The 23,476-nt window shown below is 45.5% G+C and overlaps 1 protein-coding gene across 1 annotated transcript in view; it reads left to right on the top strand.

Annotated features, from left to right (window-relative positions):
- Positions 1–23,476, top strand: part of DOCK5 (dedicator of cytokinesis 5) — a 224,910-nt gene that overhangs the window by 88,448 nt on the left and 112,986 nt on the right. Inside the window, exons 4-10 of the mRNA XM_043561393.1 lie at positions 956–1,011; positions 3,176–3,272; positions 13,892–14,040; positions 17,470–17,605; positions 18,706–18,863; positions 20,003–20,084; positions 22,613–22,742. Of these exons, the coding sequence (XP_043417328.1) occupies positions 956–1,011; positions 3,176–3,272; positions 13,892–14,040; positions 17,470–17,605; positions 18,706–18,863; positions 20,003–20,084; positions 22,613–22,742 (808 nt within the window). The remainder of the gene's footprint in view (positions 1–955; positions 1,012–3,175; positions 3,273–13,891; positions 14,041–17,469; positions 17,606–18,705; positions 18,864–20,002; positions 20,085–22,612; positions 22,743–23,476) is intronic.

Below are 23,476 nucleotides of genomic sequence, written 5' to 3'. Positions count from 1 at the left end.
CTGGGTACATACACGTCTTTGACCCGGTCCCCCAGGTAGGAGGATATTCCTCTCCCATCTTTGCGGTCAGCCACCCCCGACACAGAACGTCTACAGGGTCGCACTGACCTTTGCAGGTGCTGGGCTGGGAGCAGTTGGGCCAGTGGTTCCCCATTAAATGTGCTCTTTTCCGACTTCTACTGGTCTGGCGTGCACACTGCCCTTAAAACAAAGAGCAGCAATGCCTTTTCCAGATGGCAGTTTCGCCATTTCTTGATGAACGTATCACCCAGTTAAACAATAGAAGCCGCTGGCATTTAGGAAAACTCAGATCCATGACCTGCTTTCTGGTGGTTAGATCTGATCTTCGCTTCTTCAGTTTCTACTGATTGGTTTCCAGTCTTTCTCTTGGGTCCTTCTGGGCCTTGGTTCTCCCATGGGCAATGTCACAATAGCGATGGAGAATCGCCTCTTAGGAATATAGAAGGGAGAGCCATTTGAGACTGGATAATTAGAACTAATTGATCTGGGGCACATTTGGTTTAAGTAAAAGTGCTGACAGGGATTGTTTTAGAAAATCACTGTAATTTTATGGGCCACTAAGTACATAGCCCTCCATGTCACTAATTATGTGAAACCATTTAAAGGGAAGCATTTCATGGTACGATCTGGAGGGTTTTAGGATCTCACTGTGAAAGTCCTTGACATTACTGCGGCCCTGAGCTGACCCGGACATGTTTGCCTGTCCACTTAGGAAGCATCTCTCCTAGGCTCTGGGAACCCAGCTCTTAATTTCTGTCTTTTCAGCCATGCTTTCGTTTAGGTGTCATTCAGGATGGTTGGCCCCCGCAAGCCTGGCCGCAAACTCTAGCCACTGTCCAGGCATCCTGTTTCTTCCTCATTCATTCCTGATGCCCTCTGTGCTCTTTACTCTGAGATTCGTATAGTCGCGTAACCAAAGTTCTTCTCTCTGTAGGGGATTTTCCCTGAAACGTATATCCATTTGAAGGAGGCAACTGTGGAAGACCGAGGGTAAGTTCCAATTCCAGGAAGACTCCTAGAAGTTGGTGAAGATGTCAAATTATCATTAAAGAGTTTCTTTTGCGCAGGATTTCTCTCTTCTCATACGAGAGGGAAGTGAATAAAAACCTTTTCCTGACGTGGTTCTTTCTGTTACAATTGTTCCTCCCTGGCATCCTTCCCTAGAATCCTAAAGACGGACAATGAATGAATGAAGGGCCCTTACCTTCCTTTTGTGCTGTCTGCTCACTGAGTGTTTGTGTGCTCATGTGTGCACATACGTGAAGCTTTGGCACTCTTTTGCGGGTAAGATCTGAGAGCCCCCAATTTGGCACCCTTGGGACAGAGATGGGCAAGCTGCATCCCTACGTAACCAGCACTAAAGCTTAGACAAGTCAGGTAGCCTCACTGCACCTTGGACTTTTCCAGTGCACATTGGGGGCGATAAATCCGGCCCTACGTTGGTTGAGCTTAATGTAAAATTATGAAACAATGTGTCTGAACGTGGCCTGCAGATAATATCCATCAAGTTTTGGATGTTCTTATTTTTCATCCACCCTGCCGTGTGTCCTGGAAAGTACTTCCTCTGTGGCCAGTAAGAGGAGTAAGACGCTCGGCCTGAAGTGGAAGAGAGAGACACGGTGTGGTTGGTGAGCCCAGGGGCCGGAGAGTTAAGGAGGGAAGGAGAGCCTGGCATCCCAGGGCTCATAGAGAGTGGAACGGATCAGAGTCACGCAGGCTCAAGGCATCAAAGGACAGTCTCGGTCGTCAGTTCTGCATCCGTGTTTTATAGACGAGAGGTGGAGACATGCCCCAGTTTACACGGCTACTTTTCAGTAGCAGAACCAAGGCTGAAAACCAGGCGTCCTGCCCTTCCGGAGAAGCTTCCTTCCAGTGGGCCATCCCTGGGGAGGCCTCCATTGTCACGCTGGCAAAAGGGCACGCAGGGAGGCATCATCCCATTAACTAGGGCTGCCAGGTAAAAATGCAGGGTGCCGAGGTGAAAATCAGATAACAACAAGTACTTGTTTACAGTAAATATGACCCGGGTATTTCATGAGTCATACTTGTACTAAAAAAATTATTTTAGATTATATGATATATATTATATATGTTGTATATACAATTATAATATAATGTATATATCATATATAATATATATTGTATATACAACATATAATATATGATATATAATATAATATATATTATATAACATGATATATAATATATATTAATATTAATACATATCAATATATAATATATATATATTATGTATAATAATATATAAAACATAATTATATACTATAGGTGATATATTTATTATAATTATATATAATATATATGACATAATTTATATATAGTAAATATTATAATTTTAATTATACAATTATATGTTTTATATATTATGTCATATATATTACATATGTAATATAATGCAGATTATAGATTATGGATTATTTTAATCTGAAATCCAAACTTAACCGGGCGTCTTGTAGTCTTAATTAAGTCTGGCAATCCTACCACTATTTGCCATTTGTTCGCTTGCCCTCACTCTCCTTTTCTCCTTTTGCTCATCATAAAAATAGCAGAGGATTGATGTGAATAGATATCGGGCCCGCTTTGTTGTAAGTCTCCTGTGAGCGAGTGAGGAGTTTGGTTTGTATGCGTTTTCAGTGCAGCGAGGCAGCAGATAAGAATCCTGAGCATCACTTCATAAGAGAGCACTGCCTCGGTCCCTAGCAGCAGGTCCTGGTTGAGGTTACAAGCCCCACGACCCCTGTGCCATGAACACTTCACTCTCTCTCCCTAATGAAACGAGCTAAAATACTGGCTTTGGGGCTTCCATTCCCTCGGAATCACCGAAGCCAGCAGTGGCTGATAACCATTGCTCCTGTAACGATCCGAAATGGGGCAGTCCAGGCTGGGCCATGGGTCTGTCTCATTGCAGAAATGATTCCTTTTGAGAGCTGTAGCGGTAAGGTCCTTCTCTTTCCCTCAGATGCCTAGGGGTAATAAAGTCTTCCAAACAAATTTCCCCACAACGAGTGAGTTTTGCCTTGTCTCCAGCCTAACCAGCCCCACTCCCGTCTTTGACCTGTGGGGAATATGACCTCTGTCAAGAAAAGCAGGGATGACCTACCCAGAGTAACACGAGCCTCTGTCTGGTTCTCTTTAGGCAGCACGAGACCGTGATCCCTGGTGAGCTCCCACTGGTGCAGGAGCTCACGTCGACCCTGCGAGAATGGGCTGTCATCTGGCGCAAGCTCTATGTGGTGAGCTTTCCCCGGGTCTTGAAGCTGGTGGCGTTATTTTCTGGTCCTGTCTGTTCTGCTGCAAGGTGTCAGCAACATCTGAGCTCTCTGCATGGAGTAGGGTGCAACCATTGTTGTGTTCCGTTGTATGGAACCCCCCGTACCTCAGCCAGAAGCCAGAGGATGGGAACACACTGATGGAGTCCATAAAAAGAGAGTGAGGGAGTGAGAGCATGAGTCGGGGAGAAGGGCAGAGAGGAGGAGAAAGATAGACGGACAGAGAGAGAGGGAGAGAGAAAATCTCAAGCAGGCTCCACACTGAGAGTGGAGGGCTCTATCCCATGACCCTGGAATCATGACCTGAGCCAAATCAAGACTTAGGCTCAACCGACCAAGCCCCCCAAGTGCCCTGTCTTTTTTATTATAGCCATGCTAGTGTGTGTAAAGTGTATCTAACTTTGGTTTTGATTTGGTGGCTGATGACAGTGAGCATCTTTTCATGTGCCTTTTGGTCATTTGGATATCTTCTTTGTAGGAATGTTCGTTCACGTATTTTGCCCATCTTAAAATTGCGCTATTTGCCTTTTTATGATTGACTTGTAAGGACATTTTGTCTCTTGTCAGAGATATGATTTGAAAACTCACTCTGTGGGTTGTTTTTTCCCTTTCTTGATGGTACTCTTCAACGCACGAAACTTGTTAATTTTGAAGAAGTCTGACTTTCCCATTTTTTGGTTCTGTTGTTTGTGCTTTTGGTATCCTAAGAACCGTAGGGTGTTATAAATACAGGATCTTGTTGTCTGCTTCTTTTCCCAAAATTTATGCCTTTTATTTCTCTTTCTTGGTCTTTTGCACTGGCTGGAACCTCTCCTACAATGCTGAATAAAATTGGTGAGAGAAAAAAAAAAAAAGGTCCGTATAATGGACCATACAGTGATTGATAACCATCATATTCTCATTGTCCTGGGGTAGGGTCATTGATGACACGAGATGGTGGAAGGAACAGTGGAAACGCTCTTAGCCTTTTGATGTGTAACCCAGTGAATAGGAATTTGTCAGTGTTTCACCGCCCAGCCGCGTGAGGACTCCCGTCAGGGTGGCACACGGCAGCCAGCGTACCTTACCGACCCCCCGCAAGTTAAGTGGTATTAAGTCACGGTCTTAAGTCTTCTCTTTGAGGCCAACTCGAAGGACTATTTCTCTCGACAGTGGTTTGACCTCATAGTGCTAGTAAGATACACTAGTGCAATGGGAAATTACACAGGAACCAGCCCATTGTCTCCACGAGAAACCATAATCACAAGTTGTGTGTAGGTTTGCAATCAGGACGAGGTAGATGTGACCTTTAATATTATCGGGCTGAGAACACCCGGGGGCAGCTGTCTTGCAAGAGGCCAGGAATGTTCAAAGTCCCCGGGGAAGCAAGTTTGCATCTGTGTCCCACACCAGGAAGCTCTTTCCTTGACATCGGAATGCACAAATATCCTTTGCTGACGTTCCCTCTTTCTTGGAGACCCGGAGGTAAGTGAGTGTCACTAGGTCCTGCCTCCATTAGTATCTTTCCCGGCTGACCGGGAATTCTCACGGTGAAAGCTTATTCTCTCATTCGATGCATGCATGAGTGCAGTGAGGGAGGAGACTGGACCCGATGTCCTGGAAGCCATTCTCTTTCCTTTATGTGACTTTGTTTATTTAGGGTTTTGTTCAGTCATGTGTTGACTCTTCATTTGAACTCTCAAAAGCCGATCTGAATAACTTAAGGAGAACACCTCCCTCTAGACCCTTAATATTAAAAACAGTAATCAGAAGCTCATTCTAGCATAACTTCTAAGAGTTAATGTATGATTTCATTTCCATCGTGGGCTGGTGTTACCCATGATGGATCACAGCAGCAGAAATCACCAACCCCTTCTGTGGACAAGCACAGGATTTTTCTCTGCCTGCCCATCTTTCAAGGCCTAGTTCAAGTTCGTTCTTCCTTATCGTGTGGCTTCTAACCACACCAATCCATGACGTTTCCTTTTGGACCGCTGGAGCACTTACTGAGGCCATCATCCGGCCCTTAGGGCATACTGCATTGTAATGCCAGTGATCTTTTGATCTCTTTGTGTGTAATTGAGGGGTGAGCTACCTGTAGGTTCTTAAATCAGGAACTCCGGGAGGACAGACCTGCCCTTTTAAGCCCATTGGCCGACATCAATCATTCGATATGTCTGTTGAAAGCACTCTCTGGTTCTGGTTAATTGATCAGTTAGTGTTGGATGCGCAACAAGTTTGATAGATGAGAATTGCATATACACGGGTTACTGCCTTAATGCATTCTTTCTGGAAATTGGTGAGTGGTGACACGTACCGGATAATTAGTACGGGGAAATGAGATCTTTAACGTCGTAATGTCAGAGAGTGGAGAATATGGACGCGGTCGACTTTCTTTCTTGTTGAGACACAATGCTTGTGCTCACTTCATTATCTGTGTCTTCCACACGTTTACAGGTGAATCTACCATGTTGATTGTTGGTAGAAATGAGAAATAAGTGAACTAGGGAGGAAGAAGTCTGATTCGTGTATTTGGGCTTCCAGAAACCCGTACTGCTTAAATGGTGGTAAGCCCAGGGTGAAGATTTCCTATGAGGGCGTTTCACTATTTAATAGCAGAAAGAAAGAGAGAGAGAGAGAGAGAGAGAGAGAGAGAGAGAGAGAGAGAGAGAGAGGAGAAAGAAAGAGAGAAAGAAAAAAGAAGGAAGGAGGGAGGGAAGGAAGGAAGGCAGGCAAAGAAATAATTTCTGTCTTCTCTCAGAGGACAATATTAACTTTTCCTCTCTTAATATTGACAGCTAATAAGGTAATCATTTTGCTAATTGTGAATATTGAAAAATGTCTTATAGCTGCTATAGGTGACTAAAACACGTTCATTGTGGGAATCTTAATCAATTGATAGGGCTCAGCAATCTGCTTCTGCTTTTGATATTTGCTTGTTCATTAAAATATAATCCACTTAAGGGTGCCCGGGTAGCTCAGTCGGCTAAGCCTCTCACCCTTGATTTCAGCTCAGGTTATGATCTCATGGTTAGTGAGTTCGAGCCCTACATCGGGCTCTGCATTGACAGTGTGGGGCCTGCTTGGAATTCTCTCTCCTTTTCTCTTTCTCTCTCTCTCTCAAGATAAATAACCTTAAAAAAAAAAAAAAGTTAAAAAAAAATAAGCCACTTAAAATGGGTTCATTATTAATCATGACTTTCTTTTCTTCCTGTTCCTTCCTAAAATATTGACAGTTCACTTCAGGCAGAATCTCTGAATTCCTTTCTTAAAAATTTGTGCATCAAAGTAGCAAACCTCAAATATTACGCTTTACTGGGAAAAAAGGTAAAAGGACCTCAAATCTGTAGTTTTCACCCCTCCCCATCCCACCCATAGTTTTATCAGTGTTTTTGATTTTTCTGATTCTGTAAAGTCTTTCAATTTGTGTAAAGATAAATATGGATTTTACTAATCCACATCAATACTTACATTTTTCTTATGCATTTCCTCCTTCCGACTTTGAGACCGGGTGTTCTGTTTGATATCTGTAAAGGTACTTGTGGAGTCTTACAACATCCATATTTCTCTACAGCACATTTACTGGTTCTCCGTCTCAGTCTCTGCTCATGAGAAATTTATGGAGTAGATCCAGAGTCTTGTATGAGGGGAAGGTGCATCCACTAACCAGTATAAGCTCAGCCATGTAGACACAGGTAATTATTCTAGACAGGGAAGACATTTGGATAGCTGTGATTTATTTTTAGCAGTCACACTGTACGCTTGTGAAAGAACCATAAATAGGTTTTAAAGGTTTCATTGAAGAGAGGGGAACCCACTCGTCCAAAGCACAGAGAAGAAAACGGTGACAACCCACATGTGCCTTCTTTTCCTCTTTGTTAATATTAGCGCCAGTCTTTGCCATTTAATTGTCTTTCCTGGTGATGGCGGTTTTATGCTTTGGGGAGAAAGCAGGCTGTGGGAGACAAACCCTGGGCTAGAAATCGGGAAGCTTGGCCCTGCACTGCCTGGCTCTTAGGCAAGTCACTTGACGTCTCCAAGCGTCATCTGGATTCTGCCCCTCTGTGAAAGTGACATAAAATCTGCCTTGCTGACTCCATGGAGTTGTGAGAGCGTGAAAAGAGATGGCAGCTGTGAAATCATGGGGCAGACTGAACATCCGGGACTTTGCAGATATCATTCTTGCTGCTGTCCTAGCTTGAAATAGTAGCCTCTCTGGACGTCCTCCCTCTGGGCAGCCTTGACTTGGCATCCCTCTGACCCAACTCAGAGTCTCTGAAGCTCCCCTGTGTGTGCCCCCTGAGCCCCCTCTCCATCCAAGGCCACTTCCTTTGCCTTGTGTTATCATCTTAGGTGGGGCGGCCTTGAGCACTCAGTAACCAGGCTGTTCCTCACTGCAGATAGTGAGCCTCTTTCGTGTAGACTCAAGTCTGGGAGGCACGGATCACTCCAGAAATGCAAAGGGAAGCATGCCAACGCAGAGTGCAAATTCCCCACAGTTTCTGGCTTTGTCCACGCCGCTGTTTCTCCCCTGGAGCCTGTCTAGTGGGTGTGTTTTCAGTGGTGAGTCAGGAAAGGGGGAAACATTGTGAATGAGGAGGTGGTCGCCTAGTGAAATGGCAAGATGGTGGACGCTGGGGTCAGATAGGTGACCAGTTCTTACGTTCTGGCTTGCACCCTTACTTGGTATGTACTTTTATATTCAGGAAAACAAAACAAAAACAAAAACAAAAAACAGCAAACCCAGTAATTGTTACCGCAAACAAACAAACTGAAACAGAAAGAACTCAGATCCTGAAGGCAGGGATTTGGGTCCAGGGTATGCCACTAAGCTGATTCTGCAGGCTGAGACAAGTCCTTTGACCCCTAGGTTTTATTTTTCTTACCTAAAATGGTAATTACATATTACATACCCCTTGCACGCTTGCTGTAAGGATTCAGTAGGATAATCTGTATACAACTCCCAGGACACCGCCTGGCACTTTGTCATCAAAATGTGACAGCCCCCAACTATCCCCTTGCAGCACTGCTTCTGTGGAATTCTGCCCCCAAGTCGTTTCAGGGTGCTCTCCAACTTGGGGCTGATGGGTGGGCTCCCTTCCAGCTCTGTGCGAACTTAAACACCCTCGGTCAGTGGTTTCACACGTATTCTGTCCATTCTTCTCTGCTGCATCTCAGGGTCATTCGTTCTCCCCAGCCTGGGAAAGTACATCCAGTGAGCTGAACTTCTTTCCTTTCTAGCAACACATCTTCCACTCGAGTTCCTCCAGCCGCAAGGGCGGACGCCTGTGCATTGATTTAAACATCACGGGACTATGGTGATACCCAGGTGTCCCTTTTTCAGTAACAACCCAGCAACACTTCTTGAATCCGTGTGGATCTACACCCCACGTTCTAATCCATTTTCTCAACCAATAATCAGGACTTGAAAACTGACAGGTTAGGGTGTATTTGTGGGGACAGATGGACGGAAATTTTTGAAAGAGGTACTGTCCTGGAAATTCTGAGATACTTGGTGATGGTGAACATACTCTAGAACTTCTCCTCTCCCGAGATTTAGCTACGTGCTACTCCCCAGCTTCCGGTTGGAGAAATGGCTCAGTGAGTGTTGGTCAGCCGGCCTGATTGGCCCATACAATTTTGGGAGGCTGCACCTAACCCTTCTTCCCCACAGAAAAGAAATAGGAGACAAGCCTGGTGGTGGGTAGAAGGTGGTTAATGCGTGATGTAGAATCACGTGAGCATAATTGCTAAAATGTAGCTCATAGAAGGGACCGATCTCTCCTTTAAAATTCGCCAGTGCGATAAAACCTTGAGCTGGTCTGTATGTAGTTCTGTAAAAATCTGGAGCGGACCAAGTGCCCAGAGCTGAGGTGGGCGCGGGGAACTTGCCAGACACAATGGATCGCCTTTCTTCCCATCGTTGCATATCCACGCAGATTAAAGCTACTCAAGTCTAATCTTTCTGAACTGGTGGTTATTACCGGCTGCCGGGGCACATGCTCTGAAGTGTAATTAAGCTCGGTCCCATGGTTGGAAGCCAGCGTCTGATTGCTTATTACCAAGGACAGAAAATTCCCATAGAAAACTGTGTCTCGTTTTCAGGACATTTCATCTGCAAGCCCTGCTGGGGCGTGGCTCTCGTGGGAGACAAGACGGGACGTGGCAGTGACTGGGGCCGGGCAGGGGGCGAGCTTTGGGTGTTTTCCCGGGTTTGTTTTACTCTGTCTGGGTCGCCTGCCTTTCAGGATTTCTCGCGCTACTTCCTGCGGCACAAGATTGCCTTCCTGGACCCTGGTCTTGAAAAATGAAGCCTTTGCTAGGCAGGCAGAGCCTTTTTCTGGGAAAGAGAAGAGGCCTCGCTAGCGTGGAGAGAAAGAGTATCCGGGGCCCCGTGGGTTCCCGTTCGCCCAGAGAGCAGAGTCCGTGCAGCATGAGGACGCCCAGGAGCCAAGAGGCCACTCCAGACCCCAGGAGTTACAGGCACTGGGCACAGCCAGGAGAGTCACGGCAGAGAGATCTACCCGGGTGGAATTCGATAGAGCGTGTGAGCCCATCAGGAGTGAGATGGTCAGAGTCGGATACGGTCAATCAGGAAGTTGCTGAGAAGAGTAATTAAGTTTAACATCTCGGCCATAGACTCACAGACGCTCATCCCCGGGAATGGATCCCAGACCCGGTCCCTTTGTTTTACAGATGGGCGTGTATCTCAGAGGGAGTGATTTGCCCAAAGTCATTTCGCGAGCCAGTGACAGAATTAGAAGTCGTGAGCAAGTCCCCATACTTTCTGTCCAGCGCTTTGGCCTCGGAATCAAAATCGGCACAGAAGGGGAAAGGCTGGTGGACAGAGGAGCTATTCCTTTGCCGATGGAGAGGTGGAGGACCGGAGAAAAGTCTTTGTCTTCTGCATTCTTTGGGAAAGTGACTAGAAGCCAGGTTTTCTGACACCCAGGGAGGTGGCGTCACTGTCTCAGTGGCCCCTAGGATTTCTAAAATACTCAATGGGGGGCTTCTCTATCCCTGCCACTATTGAAGGCAAAGCTGTTTTTTCTTGAGACTTTGTTTTTATCTCTAGAAATTCTTAGAGAGAGAGAGAAAGAGCATGCGCGAGAAAACCATTCATAATAGAAATGTAAAAAGTGAGACCTTCGAGATCTCGAAGCAAAAAAAGAGGGAGAACTTCTAAGAAAGGGCAGGAATGCCTATATTGTCTGGTCGGAGACTACTTCGATTTCTCTATTTCACGCAGCTGTACCTGAAATTGAAATCAGAGTGTTGTTTTACATCCGAGCTGTCAAAATTCATTCTTGAGTCCCTCCCGTCCCAGGATTGTGCTGAGTTTTGCAGAGAGGATCAGAGAGATTGTTAAATAAATTCCCTGCTCTCTTAAATTATGTGACAGCGGCGGCTAGTGCAAAAGAGGCTGGGGTGCCTGGGTGGCTCACTTAATCGTCCGACTTCAGCTCAGGTCATGATCTCACGCCTCACGAGTTCGAGCCCCACGTCCGGCTCTGTGCTGACAGCCTGGATCCTGCTTTGGATTCTGTGTCTCTCCCTGTCTGTCTCTGCCCCTCCCCTGCTTGTGCTCTGTCTCTCTGTCTCTCAAAAATAAGTAAACATTAAAATTAAAAAAAAAAAGGTTGGGATTAATGATAACAGAGAAGGTACTCTGCAACAGGCAGGCTTGGGCAGTGTAGGGTTTAGGAAAGAAGACAGGAAGAGGTGTGTGAAGGCAGAACAGGTGGAGACTCGGGTCGTTGGCTCAGAGGCTTGTGGGGAGGGTTCGGTTTTCTCCTCACCTGGCCTCACAGGCTTCCCCAGGAACCCGTAAAGTGTCAGGGTCCAGCTGTTGCCCAGAGCATCTGACTTCGAACAATTTCAGAAATGTGGCGAGGAAATTCACGTCCGTAAAGTAAATGGGGAAGTGGCTTCCTTTGGTGTGTTTCAGCTTGTCTATTCAGAATTAATTGGGCACAGTGAATCACAGAAGAATGGCTGTCTTCATCCTTCTTTTGGGGGGGGGGGGGGGAACTTGGCAAAGAAGGCTGATATGGACAGGCAATAATTAAATCGCCCCGGATAGTGTCTGATATCATTGAGACCAAGAACTTGTGAGCATGTGCCACAAAGCACTGTCTCTCAGAAGGGATCCCCTGAGTCTGAGCCCTTTATTTTTTTTTCACAATACAAGAAATAATATCTTCGTTAGAATTTTTTTAAACCCACCAAAACAGCTAAGTAAGAGTAGACAAATAGGTTGCAAGAAAGAAAAAAAGAAAAAAAAGATCCCTTTCTTGCCCAGCAGCTTTGAAAGGCAAAATTTTGCAGCCTCAATTTCTCATTCCTTTTGTGAAGTTGAAAGACAACGGGATGGCAATATTTTATATAGAATTACGTGGGGAAAAAAACCAGGGTTTTTACCTTTGCTTATTAAAAATGAAACTTTTTTTTTTAATTTTTTTTTCAATGTTTATTTATTTTGGGACAGAGAGAGACAGAGCATGAACGGGGGAGGGGCAGAGAGAGAGGGAGACACAGAATCAGAAACAGGCTCCAGGCTCTGAGCCATCAGCCCAGAGCCCGACGCGGGGCTCGAACTCACGGACCGCGAGATCGTGACCTGGCTGAAGTCGGACGCTTAACCGACTGCGCCACCCAGGCGCCCCAAAAATGAAACTTTTTAAAGTCTCATCTTTATGCTTTTCAAAAGACTGACTGATGAGAAAGAGGCAATTCAGAAAATGCCAAAAGCATGAGAGGTAGGTAATTGCAAAATGTTAAGCAGGTTTCGCGTTCTGTATTTTTTGGATCCATAGTGTTAATGGAGCATATAAGCCAGTTCTTCGACTCTCTCCTTAGTGTTCTCACAGGACATTGAACTTCTTTTAGGGCTTTTATCACACTCTGCTAATCTCACTGCTGTCTCCCCCTGTCCTGGCCCGACTTCTGCACCAAGGGCTCTTCTCTGTGTTTGCTCTTTGTTCGGGAGTACCTTGGGTGTTTTCAGTATCTTGATTGTACTTGATAACTTACCCAGGAATCTGCCCCAGGGATTGTTGTAGAAGAACATCACAAAAGAACATGCTGTACAGCCATTGACAATTTTCTTTGTGTGTGTGTGGAGGGGGGGGGGGGGTTGCATTGTCTTTACAACAGATAAAAATAGTTCCTGTAATTTGAAAATGTATAGTTACATAAATATATCATGACTTTTCACCTATAAACAAAAAAGAAGTGATTTCGTAGTATTTATGGGGTGATTGGAATTGTGCAAGTTTTTATTTTAAATAAACATTTGAAAAGCGATCCACAAAACGGTTTTGTTTGATGACTGTATCTCAAATGTCTTCCTTCTCCCATGTACACCCTATCATATTTCAACCATTTATTTTTCTTCTGGAACTTTTCATAATTTAAAATTATCTCCTGTGTATATAAATATTATATGTTCATTATTTATGTAAATAATATTGTATAAATAATTGATATATATTATTTACATATATAATCATATATTAATCATTTAGATAAAATCAAGGTCTTAATGGCTTGGACAGCAGATACTTGCCTCTTAAAATGCTAGAGGTACATATAATTAGTTAGTCATAAGTTCGTTTGGTTCAGGTATAGAAGTTCTTACCGAAGCCCAGAATAACGGTTTAATTATTGTAGGTCTAACAATTTTCGGGATGGTCTAACAGTTTTATGGGGACTTTAAATAATATTTTCCATTTTACTTTCCATTATCCTTTATCTCTGATATAACAGTTCTTTCTCCATCTGTAATTTACTTATGTGGCACATTTTATAGAACGCCCACCCTACACCAGCTCCTAGGGATACAAGATCCTCGTCCTGTAGAAGCTGACTGTCTTAAGAAGAGAGTCAAATGGGCCAGGATGGTCCAGGTTCTGAGTGACGTGATGAGAGTCAACCCCAGGAGCAATGGTAGGGATAGCCAGCCCACAGTTAGGGTTTCAAGCAAGAGACTTCTAAGTTGAGACCAAAGAAGTAAGAATTAGCAGTTGGCGGAGCTCATAGCGTGTGAGGAGGTGTGAAATGGGGGGGAAGCTTGGGGGGAAGAGAGAAAAGGGGTACCAGGGTAGAGGAAGTACCCTATTGAGAGGGTCTGGAGCACTCCAGAGAAATGGGCATAGCTTTTAATGGGAGGAGTGTAGATTTTTGAAGTAGAGATTGGTGCAAAATGTAGCTGGGAATGTGGGCAGGACCCAAGATAGGAGGGAGTTTACAATGTGATTGCTGTGTCTGGAAGACAGAGGAAATCCCTGGAGGGTTGAAAACAGAGGTGGGACATGGCTGAACTTAGGGTACATGGATGATTTGACATACTTATGCGTTAAGAATAGTCATCCATTCTACGCTGGCTTCTCTGATTCGAAAGTTGAAATAGGGTAGGGAGTGGGCGTGGCCTAGAATAAAGCCATCCCTATTTTTAAAAGATCCCTTTGAAGTTCACAACTTCATGGCAAAACGAATGGCTTCAGTAACACCTTATACAGTAAGAGCCAAGTCAAAAGATATTTCCATCCTCCATCACACCTTCATATTTTTGTTCTTTCCTCCGCCTCACTTTCCCATCCTAGAACAACAAGGTCACACTTTTCCGCCAGCTGCAGCAGATGACCTATAGCCTGATTGAGTGGCGGTCCCAGATCCTGTCTGGAACGCTCCCCAAGGATGAACTGGCAGAGCTCAAGAAGAAGGTCACAGCCAAAATTGATCACGGGAACAGGTAAACGAGGGATGAGTTCGCTGAGGACTTGGAAAGAGATGGGCGCATTCATGCTAAGGCCATACCTTGCCATCAGCTTTTGATCTTGGAGTTGTCGAAGAATAGTGCTTCCTGCCCTCTTTTTCGCGTTGGAAGGCATTTAATTTTGTTGGAAAAATTTGGCAGTCCCTTCTTAGGCCAGACCCTGCGCTTGGATGTGTGTCAGGGAGATGACAGATGATCAGGGAAGAGGAGACCTCCCTGCCAAACAGACGGAAAGAGACAGCACATCGGAAGTCACATTTTCTGAGGCCTGGGACCGTATCAACTTTTATTCGAACAGTGGATTTTAAATCCGCATCAGACTCATTCTGTTTTTCCCCATGCTCCCTAACTGGGACTGTTGTTTGCAGTGTATGAAAACCAAATTTACAAGAAGAGTAAACCATATTTTTAGCCTGTTGATTAGGTCTCCAGTAACCTCCAAAGAGTTTATCACTTCGTTAATCTTCCGATTAGCTCAGGCAGATACGTAGGTTCCAGACATTACTGACCTTAAGAAAGTGAGAAAGCCGCCAATTCATGAGTTCATGTGGGCTGGGGTTCATTCTCCTGACCAGCTTGTTTTACAAGACAGGGGTGGTTCCTTCATTAGTTTTGTTGATGATCTCTTTGCCTTTTAGTTTCATTTTCTATATTTCTTCAGCTTGTGCATACATGATTTTTCTCCCCTCCCCTATTACCCGACTTCTCCAACCTCAGGACTCTTGGATCTGAGACCTGTTAAAATACAGCTCATTATCCTATTTACTTAACTGTTACAGGCTCAGACAGCTGTATTCAGAAATAGCTGGGGTCAACAGAGCCTACAGGATTCAGGTTCAATCATTATTTGAAATCTCCTGTGTACCCTTCACATATATTACTTGATTCTAGCCCATTTTATGGTTAAAAAAAAAAAAAAAATAGACCAAATGAGCGTAAGTGATTTACTTCCAAGTTACATAGGTCATAAGTGGGAAAGGCTAAATTTGAGCCCCAAACACACGATTCCATGTTTAAAAAAAAATTTCTTTAACGTTTATTTATTTTTGAGACAGAGAGAGACAGAGCATGAATGGGGGAGGGTCAGAGAGAGAGGGAGACACAGAATCCGAAACAGGCTCCAGGCTCTGAGCGGTCAGCACAGAGCGCGACGCGGGGCTCGAACTCACGGACCGCGAGATCATGACCTGAGCCGAAGTCGGACACTTAGCCGACTGAGCCACCCAGGCGCCCCACGATTCCATGTTTAAAGCTCCCTTCTTAGGGTTAAGAACGCACTGCTCTCTCGTCACTTGTCCATTCGCAGGACTGTAACCACAGGGGTTGTATTGCTAGTCATGTCCTGGGGGCATTTTTTCAAAAACAGCTACGGTGGGGGGCGCCTGGGGGGCGCAGTCGGTTAAGCGTCCGACTTCAGCCAGGTCACGATCTCGCGGTCCGTGAGTTCGAGCCCCGCGTCAGGCTCTGGGCTGATGGCTCAGAGCCTGGAGCCTGTTTCCGATTCTGTGTCTCCCTCTCTCTCTGCCCCTCCCCCGTTCATGCTCTGTCTCTCTCTGTCCCCAAAATAAATAAACGTTGAAAAAAAATTAAAAAAAAAAAAAAACAGCTACAGTGGGATAAGTCGGGTCCCTCCTTGCGCCTCTGCTGCCTCTGTATTTTTGAGTCTTGTGTGACTTGGGCCTAGAGGACTCTGATCATCAGCGTAGAATGTTAATGTCCCACAAACAGTTGAACACGCCTGCCTTCCCATTCCAGCCTTGAGTAGCAGTTCAAGAGATCAAGCCGCTTTGTCAGTGCCTCCGTGCTCAGTCTCTGAGCGGCTACCAAGACCCATTGCTCATGCATCTGGGTGGCCTGTGGGTCTGGCTGCCGTGGAAAGGAACCTGCCAGATTCAATCAGTTGATGGAGATGCTGTAAAACACGGGGGAGGGTAATTAGACATGTTTGCTTTCTTCCCAAAGACTTGGCACATCTCACGGTGATCCCTCAGCTCTCTTGCTCTTTGAACATCCCTTCTCCCAAATTGCTGGTGCCTGGAATGTTCGCCGGGCATTCGGATAGCAGGATCTTGTTTCCACCACAGTCCCCGGCGTCTTGGAGCTGAGCAAAATGTTTCCTACTCCTGTGTGCCCATCGGGCATAAGAGCCTTGGTAGGGTTTGTGCCGTGCGCAGACCGCACGGCTCTTAACGTTGTCTGTATAACACGCAGAGCTACAACTTAACATAGCCAGGCGTGTTTTTGAGGCAATTGCTGTGGAAGAGCTGCTATTTGCCAGAAGTGCGCCAGAGTTTGCCAGAAGTATATCTGGTATGTAACTAGACATACCACTGTTAACGTGCTTTCCATGTTATCTCATTAAATTCTCCCCAACGGTACTGAAGGGTGGGCAGTATTTACAGATGAGGAAGGCAGGGCTTCACAAAAGTAAGTAAGTTACCTGGAGTCATCTGTTAAAGCCAAGACTCCAATCCTGATGTAAGTGACGTCGGAGCCCGTGCTCAGAGATAGGTTATGAGATTCCAGCAGCCAAGACCTACTTCATTGATCTCCTTTAAGGCAGTCTTTTTTTTTTTTTTTTTTTTTTTTAAATCTTTATTTTGGAGAGAGAGAGAAAGAGAGAGCGCAAGCAGGGGAGGAACAGAGAGAGAAGGAGACACAGAATGTGAAGCAGGATCCAGGCTCTGAGCTGTCAGCACAGAGCCCGATGTGAGGGAGGCTTGAACTCGTGAACTGTGAGATCAAGACCTGAGCCAAAGTCAGACACTTAACCGACTGAGCCACCCAGGCACCCCAAGACAAGTCTTGAATTAAGGATTGTCCTCAACACTGAACTTTTTTTTTTTTTTTTAATGTTTTATTTTTAAGAGAGAGAGAGCGACAGAGCTTGAGCGGGGGAGGGGCAGAGAGGGAGGAGGAGACACAATTGGAAGCAGACTCCAGGCTCTGAACAGTCAGCACAAAGCCCTATGCAGGGCTCAAACCCACGAACTGGGAGATCATGGCCTGAGCTGAAGTCGGATGCTTAACCCGGCAAAGCCCCCAGATATTTGTGCATCGGTCCATCATTGTTCCTGTGCCAAACAATAGGAGATTAGGGAAAGAGACCTTGGTCAGAGGGATCTGGTCAAAATCAGTGCCACTGTTGCTTTTCCTTTTGAGGTTCCGTGGAACAAATTACTTTGCGTATCATTCTGTGAGTTTGGTTGACGTTACCATAAGTGTTCCATCTCTTGTTATGTGGAGAGGAGGCAGAAATTGAAGGGCAAAAAGCCAAGGGAGCAGTTCTTGACTTGGTAGCACCCAAACTTTCTAACTATCGGTCCTCTGGGTTCTTTCCTGGGCTCTCCAGGAACGAGTCTGTTCTAAATGAGGAGAACCCACTGATCACTCCTTTCTTTCTAGAATGCTGGGATTAGATCTGGTGGTGAGAGATGACAACGGGAACATCTTGGACCCAGATGAAACCAGCACCATCGCCCTCTTCAGGGCCCATGAAGTGGCCTCAAAAAGGATCGAGGAAAAGATCCAAGAAGAAAAGGTACACGTCCTCCGACGTGCAGATGAGGTTTCATTTTTGCTTTTGTTTTTGATGAAAGGGAGTCATTGACAACAAGAGGTAGAAACGTTTAGAAACTCATCCATTGCCGCGTTTGAAAAGCAAAAGAGGACAAAAAGAATGAGTCCGGGGTATACCTTCTGATATGGAAAGATCACAAAGATCTACATTAACAGACAAAGAGCAAGATGGAGAACAAGGTGTACAATATACTCATCTTTCTGTTTCAAAAAGGGATACACATACCACAGCGTTTGCACATGCGTTGACTGACTCTGAAACAATAGACAAGAAGTTGATAATTAATGGTTGCCTCTAGGAAGGAGAACTGGGCGGGAGGGAGCCTTTGTACCACGTAACCTTTCGTATTTGGTGTATATAATACAGTTTCCAAACTAAATAAAATCATGTTCAAAAAGAAAGCGTTTGAAAGATTCGAAAGTGACAATTGGCCCTTAAACACAAATTGGAAAGGTACAGAGAAAGAGAACAAGAAAAAAAAAATCCCTCATAGTATGACGGCACAGACCCAACCATATTGATATTTTGATATATATTCTTCCAGTCTTTCTGTTCTGTTGAGTAAAGGCTTCTCTTTACTTGGTTGGTAGTTTTGTCTCCTGACTTAGCACAGTTGTCATAATATTTAATTGTGTTCCTGGCTCCAGTGGCTCACCATGCCTGAGGGTGAAGCCTTTCCAGAGGAATCTCTTGTTTGCAATGAGAGCTCTTCCCAAAAAGAGGGATAATGAATCATGATTTTTGTGCCTGTGAGGTTCATTCAGAAGCCATTTGAGAGATGAGAAGTTCTTGAAGCTTCCAAGCCACAAATCGTCTTTAGGCGGCACTTAATGAATGAGGTGGGCTTAAGGCCCCCAACAGGACAGTCTTGATCATTCAAAGAATAGTGATGGTGCTTTGCTCACTCGACCGTTTAGCCACGTGCACACGATTTCTTCTCAGGTAGTGCTTCTCCCCCGGGGGGTAATTATATTCATCCCGCATTTGTCAGCCCGTGTCTTTGCCATTGTTTGTCATTTGCTGAAACCAAGATGCTTTTCTCTCTTTCCCTCTGTGTCCAGTCGGTTCTTCAGAACCTGGACTTACGGGGCCAGTCTGTCTTCAGCGCTGTCCATACCTACGGCCTCTACGTGAACTTCAAGAACTTCGTCTGCAACATTGGGGAGGACGCCGAGTTGTTCATGGCCCTCTATGACCCGGACCAGTCCACCTTCATCAGGTAGCCGAGTCCCAGGTCATCTGCGGTTGACCTTGCAAAAAGACCCACTCTTACGTGCCACCCACCTAAGGAGCTCTTTGCTAGGTTTGGGAGGGGGAGATAGAGAAGAAGGGAGGGTCTCTTGGTGATAGAAAGTAACATCCTTTGGGCTCCTGAGCCTTTCTGTATGGCTGCTGGCACAGTGTGTGTGCTCCCTGGGTCTGAGAATCACAGGAAACTCATCAGAACATGGAGACAGGGACAGGATAAGGGAGGAATGCATCAGCAGAGCACAGAGGATTTTAAGGCACATGACACCGTAATGGTGAATGCGTGTTATCATACATGTGTCCAAATCCGTAGAACGCACAGCGCCAAGAGTGAACCCTAAGGTAAACTCGGGACTCTGCGCGGTAATGACCTATCGGTATAGGTCCGTCAATTGTGACCAATGTGCCACTGTGCTGGGGGATGCTGATAGTGGGCGAGGCTGTGCATGGGTGGGGGCAGGGCTATATGGGAACTCTGTACCTTCCACTCAACTTCGTTGTCAACCTAAAACTCCTCTAAAAAATAAAGGCTGTTTAAAGAAAAAAAAAAAAAAGCGCTTTTTAAAAAGACCGTAGAGAATAATAGGCTTTGTTTGACCCTGCAGTCACACTGCTACTTGGCTGAGCAGCTAAGAAAACCGATTTGGTTTTTGACTAGATGGTTAAAAGTAGTTACTGACAAATCGTTCCTTTCTGCAGTAGAAATTTTATCTGAGTGGGGTGGCGTGAGTTCCCGGGGATGGATCAGGAATGAATATTTTGAAATTATATTCCTGATTCCGCAATGCGGAAACCGTCATACGAAGAATTTGAGTTGGAAGAAAGATCCCAGACAGCGTCTGGGAGAACGTGCCGTCTGTCTGTGCCCGTCCTGAGCAGCGTCTGTCTCGGGTCCACCCTGGGTGTGCCTCTGAGCGCTGGGCTGTGGCACTCGCCCTTGTCCAAAGCCAGGGGACCAGGGAGTGGCCACCTGTACGCTATACTCACACTTGCCCGATAAATTCAACAGAGCTTGTTTGGGCCTTCCTTTCACCCTGTTAAGTCTATACCGAGGGTAGCCCCATCCCCAGTTAGCTCTTCGTTAAGGATATTTTTTTTTTCCTTCCCCAGTGAGAATTACCTAATTCGTTGGGGCAGTAACGGGATGCCCAAGGAAATAGAGAAGCTTAATAACCTTCAAGCAGTTTTTACTGTAAGTGCGACCTTAAGTTTAATAATTTTCTGTGCTTACGATGTTAGCAGATGCACATGGTAAGTATATGGAAAACATCAGAAATGAAAAGAAGACCAGAAAAATCATCATGATCCCCCTAGCAGGAATAACCGCTCATTTATTTTGCAGATATTTATCGAGCACCTATTAGATGCCAGGCACTGATCTGGGCACTGGACATGTAGCAGTAAACACATCAGAAAAAACATCCCTGGGACGCCTGGGTGGCTCAGTCAGTTAAGCTTCCGACTCTTGATTTCATCTCAGGCTGTGATCTCGCGGTTGTGAGATCCAACTCTGTGTCGGGCTCTGCGTGGAGTAGAGCCTTCTTGAGATTCTCTCTCTCTCTCTCTCTCTCTCTCTCTCTCTCTCTCTCTCTCTCTTTCTCTCTGTCTCTCTCTCTCCCCCTCCCTCTCTCTCTCTCTCCCCCGCCCCCTCTCCCTCTCCCTCTCTCCCCCTCTCCCTCTCCCTCTCTCTCTCTCCCCCTCTGTCTCTCTCCCTCTCCCCTCTGTCCCTCCCTGCCTGTGCTCGCTTGCTCGCTCTCTCTCTCTCTCTCTCTCTCAAAAATAAATACACTTTAGAAAAAGAAAAAAAAAGAAAAAGCATCTCTGGCCTCAAGGAGCTTTTGTCCAAAAGGGGAAGACAGTAAGAAACAGTGATCACACACATGAGTAAATTGTATAGAATGTTAGGGGTCATAAGTATTTTTCTGGGGGGGGGGGTTGTTGGGAGCTTTGGGACTGGGGAAGTGCTCCTTTTCAAATAGGCGGGTCAGGGCAGACCTTCCTGAGAAGGGGCCATTTGAGCAAGAACTTGAAGTTGACGAGAGTGAGCAATGCTGATGAAGAGCTTTGCAGACCGGGGTCACAGCTCCAGCAAAGGCACGATCTCTATTTTTTGGTTCGCTCCTCCTTCAGTGGCCTTTCCCCTGTATTTCTCCTCTTCTCCAAGGTAGGAGGAGCGGTGCTCTCTCTGGGCCAAGAGCGAGAAAATTTATCGGGTCATAGAGCTGAGACATGGTGACTCTTTCTCCTGGGTTAGAACTTTCTTGGGGTTCTCTCACTTTTTTATGACATCAGTGCTTGAAATGCCCCGGAGCCGCTGCCACCTGCTCTGAGAGGTGTTGGTGGGCAGGCTTCTCCAGCTCCCACTAGGCCTAAAGGGGATACGCTCTCCTTTCCTGCCTTCTTTCCTTGAGCCCATGCACATATATGTTATCTCCCTGTTCTGTTACCACTCTATGGCAGGGAAAATACAGTCTAAGGTAAAATGCCAAAGGAAGCAATAGGAAGGAGCAGTGGACCCAGGACAGTCTAGTCATTCATTCATTCATTCATTCATTCATTCATTCTTATTAGTATTTATTCCTTCTGTTAACGTCTCATTTTCATGACGAGCACGGTGCAATGACCGCTCGTGAGCTGACCCACCTATATCTTTACCATCTGGTAATCAAAGACAGAAGAAGAGCTTAAACTCTTCCCGAAACCTCCCTTCCTCAATTCTAAGATATGTGGATTTTCCCCTAAAATCAAAAAGCGTTTATTGGTCAATGTGTACATTGAAAAACCATTGGGAAAATGGTGCAGTGTGCCCCATTTATGTAACTAGTCACCTGGAGTCTTTATCTTTCTATTAACAGATGCCTCACAAAACTTAGAATGGAAACTCAGGGTTGATGCCATCATTGGTATATATCCCTATTTTGGAGACCTCAGTTAACTCAATTACAGAGGATGGGTTCGGAATGATTATTTAGAAAGTAATTCTTGATTCAGTAAAGAGGCCTTGGACAGCTGTTTCATGAAAGAATTTGAGCTGCAATTAAAATACTTCTGATGTTTAAGAGAATGAGCTATGTGGGCTCATTCACGGATTTACTCACCCATCCTTAAGAATACAAACAAGTGTAGAACACGAGCCGCAAAAAAAACAGAGACGTCCACACATCTTCCATTGATCAACACACACCGAGAAGCTCTCCATGAATACCTCTCAAAAAGCAGATGAATAATTACAGACACCAGCACATGTAAATTTCTGTGTTATAGCTGCCTCGCAGGATTATTTGGAAGATGAAATGAAATAACACCGGCATGTGTAGATACCCAGTAAATGTCAGCGTCACGCAAGCTTTCATTTCATCTGACACTGAAGTGCAGCCTGTGTTCAGCTCTGTCCTGGCAGAATATAAAGTAGCAATGACAGGTGTCCCGATTTTTAAACACCCTGCTTAAATTGATAAACTAGAGACTTTAGACTGAATGTGATCTTCTTTTTCTCGATATGAAGTAGGAACTGAGAAATCAAAAAAAAAAAAAAAATCCCTTCCTTTTTGGAATACGGGCTCCGATGCCCTGGTAGTTTTTGGGTGGGTATGGAGAAGGGAAGGCTCGTTCTCCTTTTCCAGGATTAGGAAACAGGCTCTGAATTGTGGAGTGAAAAGAGAAACAAAGGTGATGGGTGATGCCGCCTGATCTCCTCTTGCTTGGTCTCTGCCCCTTTAGGACCTCAGCAGCACAGACCTCATCCGGCCCCGCATCAGCCTCGTGTGCCAAATTGTCCGGGTGGGCCACATGGAGCTGAAGGAGGGCAAAAAGCATACCTGTGGGCTCCGAAGACCTTTTGGAGTAGCAGGTACAGAAAGTCCCAGAGACCTGTAAAGGGTGCAGCCACTGTGAAAAAAAAAAAAAACGGCACGGCAGGGCCTCCGACAATTAAGCATAGAACTTATGACCCAGGAATCCCACTTCTGGGTGTGTCTACCCGAAGGAATTGGAAGCGGAGGGTCTCAAGACATTTGTACACTTGGGTTTAGAGCAACATTATTCACAATAAGCCAAAAGGTGGAAGCAACCCCAGTGCTCATGGAGGGATAAATGGGTAAACAAAGTGTGGTACGTACATACAGTGGAATAGCGCTCAGCCTTACAAAGGAAGGAAATTCTGACCCGGGCTACGACATGGATGAACCATAGGGATGTCGTATAAAGTGAAATAAGCCCGTCACACAAAAAGATAAATACGGTATGATCCTACTCATGTGAAGTAGGTCAGAATCGTAGAAACATAAAATAGAATGGGGGTTGCCAGGGGCTGGGGGGAGGGAGGGGAGATGGGGGGGGGGAGTTGGTGTTTACTGGGGACCGAGTTTCAAGTGGGGAACACGAAAAAAAACTCTGGAGATGGACGGCGTTGTCAGCACCACACGAGTGTGAATGTGCTTCCTGCCGCTAAACTGGGCTTTGAAGAGTAGTTAAGACAGCAGATCTGACGTTACGCATATTTTACCCCCACCACACACGCACACTTAAAGATAGGAGGGTGGGGAACCCCAGGGACCGTGCAAGATGAATTTGGTTGTCAATGTT

The sequence above is a fragment of the Prionailurus bengalensis genome, chromosome B1, assembly GCF_016509475.1.
Source record: "Prionailurus bengalensis isolate Pbe53 chromosome B1, Fcat_Pben_1.1_paternal_pri, whole genome shotgun sequence".
Classification (NCBI taxonomy): Eukaryota; Metazoa; Chordata; class Mammalia; order Carnivora; family Felidae; genus Prionailurus; species Prionailurus bengalensis.
Note: the sequence above shows the minus strand (reverse complement) of the source record. Positions and strands in the feature narration are given on the sequence as shown.